Genomic DNA, 6,000 nt, shown 5'->3' with positions numbered 1-6,000 from the left:
TATTGCAAGAGAGGGGGATGGGGGATGAGGTGTCAAGTAAAGCAGAATATGGTGAGGAGCAGGGAGATCAGGTGAAGCCCTGCTGATCAGCTGGCAGGGTTGTGTTTTCACACCTGCGCCTCTTACATTAAAAGCAGCAGAAAACTCACAAGTCATTGTGGGCCCTTACAGGACTCCAAACAGGGCCTCCTGTGACAGTCCAGGTAGGTGGATGAGGAGGGCCTGCACCAGGGAGGGTGGCAGTGCCAGGAAGGAAGGGGGCATATTCAAGAGATCTTGCCAGAGTGAAATCAACAAGCCTTGGCTCGTGGGGGGCTGGGGGTGGTGAGAGACGGAAAGGAGTCCAGGATGAATCTTAGGTTCTGAGTCTGAGAGACTGAAAGGATACTGATGCCCTGGACAGCAATAGGAAGGTGGCGGTGGGGCAGGAGGTGAGGGTGAAGAGGGTCTAAGGGAAAGATGATTCTGTTTTGGATATACTGAGTTTAAGGTGTCTACTGGAGGGGCAGATAGCTAGATGGCGCAGTGGATAGAGCACCGGCCCTGGAGTCAGGAGGACCTGGGTTCAAATCCGGCCTCAGACACTTAACACTTACTAGCTGTGTGACCCTGGGCAAGTCACTTAACCCCAATTGCCTCATTAAAAAAAAAAAAAAGATGTCTACTGGACATCCAGTCTGAGACATGTGGAAGGCAGGTTGAATGTGGGATTGTAGGTCAGCATGGAGACTGGGGCAGGAGAGATAGACTTGAGAATCATTAGCAGAGATGGGTAATGAAATCCATGGGAGCTGATGAAATCACAAAGTGAAGTCATATAGAAGAAGAAATGAGGGCCCAAGACAGAATCCTGTGGGGTATCTGTAGTTAAAGGGGATGATCTGGAGGAGGATCCAGGAAAGGAGCAGTTTGATAGGTATGAGGAGAGCCAGGAGAGTGTGATGAGAAAAAGAGTATCAAAGGAAGGGGTATGGTCAGGGATAAGCATCAGGAATACTCAAGAGTGGAAACGAGTCTACGGGAGGAAGAAGGGAAAGGGAAGGGAACCTTCCAACTCAGACTCTTATTATTCTACTAGACCAGGGGATCTTCTTTGTGTCATGGACCTGCCCCCACCTCTTCTCAAAATAATATTTTTAAATACATAATAAAATATATAAAATCAAAAGGAAAACCTATTACATTGAAATGTAGGTTAGACTGACTGCACCCTCCAACTGGGCCATTTCTTCATTCGATCAGCCTCCCAGAAGGGCTCCCTGCTGCCAGGTCCCAAGTGTTCAGGGGCCCAGGTTCCCCACTAGCTTCCAGGCTCCTCAATTCCTGAGCCCTTGGGAAACTCACCATATTTGAAGTGAAGGAGGCAGCAGTTCCTTTGGCTATTTTTCTACATTTATTCACTTTTAAGGATCCATATCCTACAGCCCCTGACCTTCCAGGATTGCTGGGCCCCAATGGGGTGGAGAAGCCTGGTGTCTGCTCAATGGCTCAGACGACTAGCCGCAATAGAGGCCCCACACTACCATCCCAAATCCAGTTGAAGCATCTCTTCAACTATTTTCCCTGCCTGTTCTATCTTTCTCAGAGGTTGCCCTTCCCACCCCTAACACCCTACAGAGCCCAGTCCAGAACAGGCCCAAGCACCTCAAATCTCAGCCTTTATTTTGGTTACAGATTCACACACATTCAGGGGCCTTTTAGATCTTGTTGAAAGCAGCGATGTCAACACTCTGCACCTGCAAATGGGAGGATAGATGGAGCAGATTAGAATGATGACCAATGAACTGCTTGCAATCTTGTACTCCCATTCATCCTCCTTATCCACCATCCTTTTATCCTTCACACTTAGGGAAATCCACCCAATTACCAAGCCAATTCAGAGCAAGGTCTTATAAATCAATCCTTAGTTGGCTTTTAAGTCCAATCACTTCATATTATACATTGGGAAACTGAGGCAAAATTCATGGAAATGAGTTGCTCAAAGTATGTGGGAGAACTGGCACTAGGACAGGGGCCCCTGATTCCCAAGGCAGGTCCATAAGACAAGACTAACAAGAGGAAACTCTTCCTGCCCAAGCCTGCCTCTAAATAAGACTACTGGATGCAGGCTCATGAATCTAAAGTTGGAGAGTACCTAAGAGGACAGACATATAGTCCAAACCCCTCATTTTACAGATGAGGAGAGTGAGGCCCAAAGAGGTTAAAAGACCCAGTGTCATACAGGGAGTAAATGGCAGAGCTGGGATTTGAACTTAAGTTACCATGTCTCCAAATACAGCCCTCCAAGTCCAGTGCCTTTTCCATGGACACACACACACACACACCATATGCCCAGAGGCCATAGGCAGTCCCCTAGGAACTTACATAATCTTCGAACTTGGTGATCTCCTCCTCTAGGATGTCTGTGCCCACCTTGTCATCTTCTACCACACACTGGATCTGCAGCTTCCGAATGCCATAACCCACAGGCACCAGCTTGGAGCCTCCCCAGACCAGTCCATCCAGCTGTATAGAGCGGACACACTCCTCCAACTTTGCCATGTCTGTTTCGTCATCCCACTTGGGAGAAATCAGGGAAAGGGTTAGCTGGGCCCCTATAGGCCTGGCTAGGGTACCAGACCTTTATGTTATACCCCTACCTCTAAATTAGTATTCATGTCACAGATGTGCCAAATTGTAAGACCAAAACTTTAGAGACAAAAAGGATATTGTCCAAAAAACTGGTTTTGCCAAAGTAGGTGGGTTTCAATGCATCCTTATAAAAGCAGACTCCCCATAGCTCCACCCACACCAACTCCCACAAAATAATCTTTTTCCTTTACACTTTGAATCCACGCTCTCATTTTAGCCTCACACCAACTGAGGAGAACTGTCATTTTTCTACAATTTACAGTGAAAAACAAGGTCCAAAGAACAGATGTGACTTGCCCAGGGACATGCAGCCATTTTGTGGTGGAGCTAGGGCTGAGAATCAGATTTTCTGGTGCAAGAATTGCATCCTAGCTCTTTCCCTTCCCACCGAGGGAACGATTTACAGAACATAATGTGAAAGTGCCAGAGTCCAAGCAAGTACTTTTGTTCCAACCCCTTCTTTAACCCAGTCCCAGCCCCCACTCACAGGCTTGACATCTAGGAGGATAGAAGACTTTGCAATCAGTCCTGGCTTCTTTGCCTTCTTCTCTGCATATTGCCGAAGGCGTTCCTCCCGAAGCCGGGCTGCTTCCTTGTCTTCTTCCTCATCATCACTACCAAACAGGTCAATATCGTCATCTTCCTCATCGTCCTCTGCTGGGGTGGCCGCCTTCTTAGTGGCTGTGGCTGTGAATGGCTCCCTCATCTGCATAGGGGACACATACTGCCCAGGGAAAGGGGGAACCAGACAGAAGGTCAGAAATGTGGCTGAGCCCTGAGGGACAAACCCAAACATTCCTGGGCTGTTAATGACCTACAAGGATCATCTAAGTCTATTTTTTCAGCTGGTGGCTCCTTCTTGCACCTGATCTTACTTCCCCTTCTCAGTCACCTGCTATCTTTGCACAATTCAATTCAATGCAACATATATTCAAGGTGATAAGAGTTGCTTCAAAGAACACTTAACAACATAGAGGATGTCAAGAAGTGCTTCAGAAAGCATTTGAGCCAAGTCTCACATGGAGAGAGAGAGAAGGTGAAGGTGAAAATGGAGGCAGTACGCTTGGGGCAGAAAGGAAAAGTCCCAGGAAAATACACAGAGCCAACTGCTGAAAAGTATGAAAGGAAGAAGTGGGACACAAAACTAGTGGTTCGAGGGGTCTTGAATGCCAGGCTGAGGGAGGGGATGATATGGGCACATCACCTGTGCAGCTGTGTAAAGGACAGATGTGAGGAAGAGGAGACTGGGGGCAATAATAAGGCTCTTATGATCTTCGGGGGGTGGGTGGAGGAAATGGGGTAGAGAGGAGACAAGAATGTGTTCAGACACTATGGATGTAGATTTACACACTAGACCATGCCTATTTATATTAGGTTCTGATTCTGGTTTGGAGAGAAAAATTTTCTATCTTAACATGTGCTTGTGTCTTTATATTTATTTGTGTCTACCTGTGTCATGTGTACTTATGTAAAACATGGCTAAAAAGTGTGGCTGGCTGGCAAACCCAATGTCCATACTCCTATGTACATGGCTAAGAGGCACTATTCTAAGACCTGGGAGAAGAGGGAGTGTGTATGTGCACTTGCATATTATACCCGTACTACATGCACAAGAGGCCAATGTAGGTCACATCAAGCCTAGCTTCCAGTTATAAGAGGTAAACCTTCACCTGAGTCTGAGGAGCCAGAGGGCGGTAGGAGGGAGAGCATTTCTCCAGGGTGCACAGCCGGGTTTCAAGCCTGGAGATGGTGGCCTGTAGGTCCTGAATCACTGTAGAAAGAAGAAGAGGGAGTTACTGGGTGAGGGCATCCCCAGGCAATGCTGCTCCAGCAGGACAGGAGCAGAGGGCATGACCCAGGCTTTACCCACAGCTCCTGGGCAGTGTTCACTCACCACTCCGAAGGCTCCGGTTCTCTGCCTCTAGGTTGGAAATTCTGGTGACCAGCTCACTATGGTCCCCACTGGGGCCACTGGAAGAGCTGGTGTTTGTGCTCTGTAACGAGAAACAGGGAGGGGGCCCTAAGTTGTTGGGCTGAAAGTCTTCTGGAGCCACAGAGAAGCAGGGGGAGTGGGAAAGAGACTGAGTCAGTATAGGGACCCCAATCCATAAAGGGGAGAAAGGAACGATGTGATGAAAGGAGATGATGATTCTATGGGGCAGAGGATCATGACAGGGGTAGTCATTCATTTTAGTCTTTTGCTCGTTCACTGAGAACTTAGCTCACATATTCTCTTCCACAAACCCCTTTCCTTTTCCCACCCTGCCACTCCCTCCCTGCAAAAACCCCAAACAAAAACCCAACCCCAACCCCAACCCAATCCTCTACAGGTAGGTCTTTTCTCTCCAATATATAAAAGGGGATATGAAAGGGGAGTGGGAGGGTGAACACCAGGTTCTGTTCCTCTAGCCGCCCACAACTTGTCTGCCATCTCTGCCTTAAAATGAAAGGGACATGCACTGCCTGGCCAGTCCAGGCCCCTGGCACAGCAGAAGCGTCAGCCCAGCACAATACAAACAAGCTCTACTCCAGGCCCAGCATGCAGTTAACTGCCAAAGGAGGAAGGCTGCAGGAATTGGGGAAGTGGAGGACAGGAAGGAAGGAATAGAAACTCCAGCCTCAGGAGGGAGTCCGCTATTGCTGGCCCATCTTTTAACAAAATGGACAGGTAGAGACAGGACCATCTATGATCTGGGGCTGGGAGCAAAGGGGACCTGAGTTTTCCAGCAATGGAATTAATCACACAGATCTCTGGCTTCTTCCCATAGCTCATGGCATGTGACCTGGCTGAAGAGTGTCAGGAAACCACCTCACAACTATGGTCTCCTCATACAAAGTTTTAGTGATGCGACTAGTCAGTCCTTGGCCCAGAACAGAAAATATAAGCTCCATCTGGGTGATAAGACAGATATAGGAGGAAGAAAAACACAAAAGGGAACCTTGCTTTGCACCGTGATGCTTTGTACCAAGCCCCAGATCAGAGAAAGTTAGGGAACCTGGCTTCCCTTTTCTTTTTAAAGCAAGCTGACAGATACAAAAGTCACAGAATATGAAGCAAAGAATTTGAGGATTTGAACTCTGACCAACTTGGGAGGCACATGATCAGGAAAGCACCTGCCCCTTAAGGGGTATGGGTACCAGGTTACGCAACCATCCAGGGGAATTCTGGGGCCACAGTAGCCTTGGCTTGGGTTCTCCCAGAGCTACGAACCTTGAGGGTGAGCAGCCCTTTCCCTTCCCTCCCCAGAAATGACTTACAGGACCAGGGTCGGCCTGGCTCAGGGCCTCAGGGGGACTTTGCAGCACCATCTTGAGCTGGAAAGTGGGAGGGGAAAAAGATTCAAGGATGAGAGGTGCAGGGAAGAAAGC

At 48.4% G+C, this 6,000-nt stretch overlaps 1 protein-coding gene across 8 annotated transcripts in view; it reads right to left on the bottom strand.

Moving 5' to 3' along the window:
* Positions 1 to 1,641: 1,641 nt before the first annotated feature.
* Positions 1,642 to 6,000, bottom strand: part of EEF1D (eukaryotic translation elongation factor 1 delta) — a 31,317-nt gene continuing 26,958 nt past the window's right edge. For 5 of the 8 annotated variants that reach the window (XM_043971498.1, XM_043971451.1, XM_043971471.1 and 2 more), the window contains 5 exons: positions 4,526 to 4,625; positions 4,302 to 4,402; positions 3,119 to 3,355; positions 2,365 to 2,559; positions 1,642 to 1,736 (listed from right to left, as the gene is read on the bottom strand). In XM_043971498.1, coding sequence (XP_043827433.1) covers positions 1,698 to 1,736; positions 2,365 to 2,559; positions 3,119 to 3,355; positions 4,302 to 4,402; positions 4,526 to 4,625 — 672 coding nt within the window. In that variant the 3' untranslated portion in view covers positions 1,642 to 1,697. Of the gene's footprint in view, positions 1,737 to 2,364; positions 2,560 to 3,118; positions 3,356 to 4,301; positions 4,403 to 4,525; positions 4,626 to 5,889; positions 5,947 to 6,000 lie in introns of all 8 variants that reach the window. The other 3 variants (XM_043971445.1, XM_043971461.1, XM_043971489.1) reach the window with 1 other exon arrangement.

Source organism: Dromiciops gliroides, chromosome 1, assembly GCF_019393635.1.
Source record: "Dromiciops gliroides isolate mDroGli1 chromosome 1, mDroGli1.pri, whole genome shotgun sequence".
Lineage (NCBI taxonomy): Eukaryota > Metazoa > Chordata > Mammalia > Microbiotheria > Microbiotheriidae > Dromiciops > Dromiciops gliroides.
Note: the sequence above shows the minus strand (reverse complement) of the source record. Positions and strands in the feature narration are given on the sequence as shown.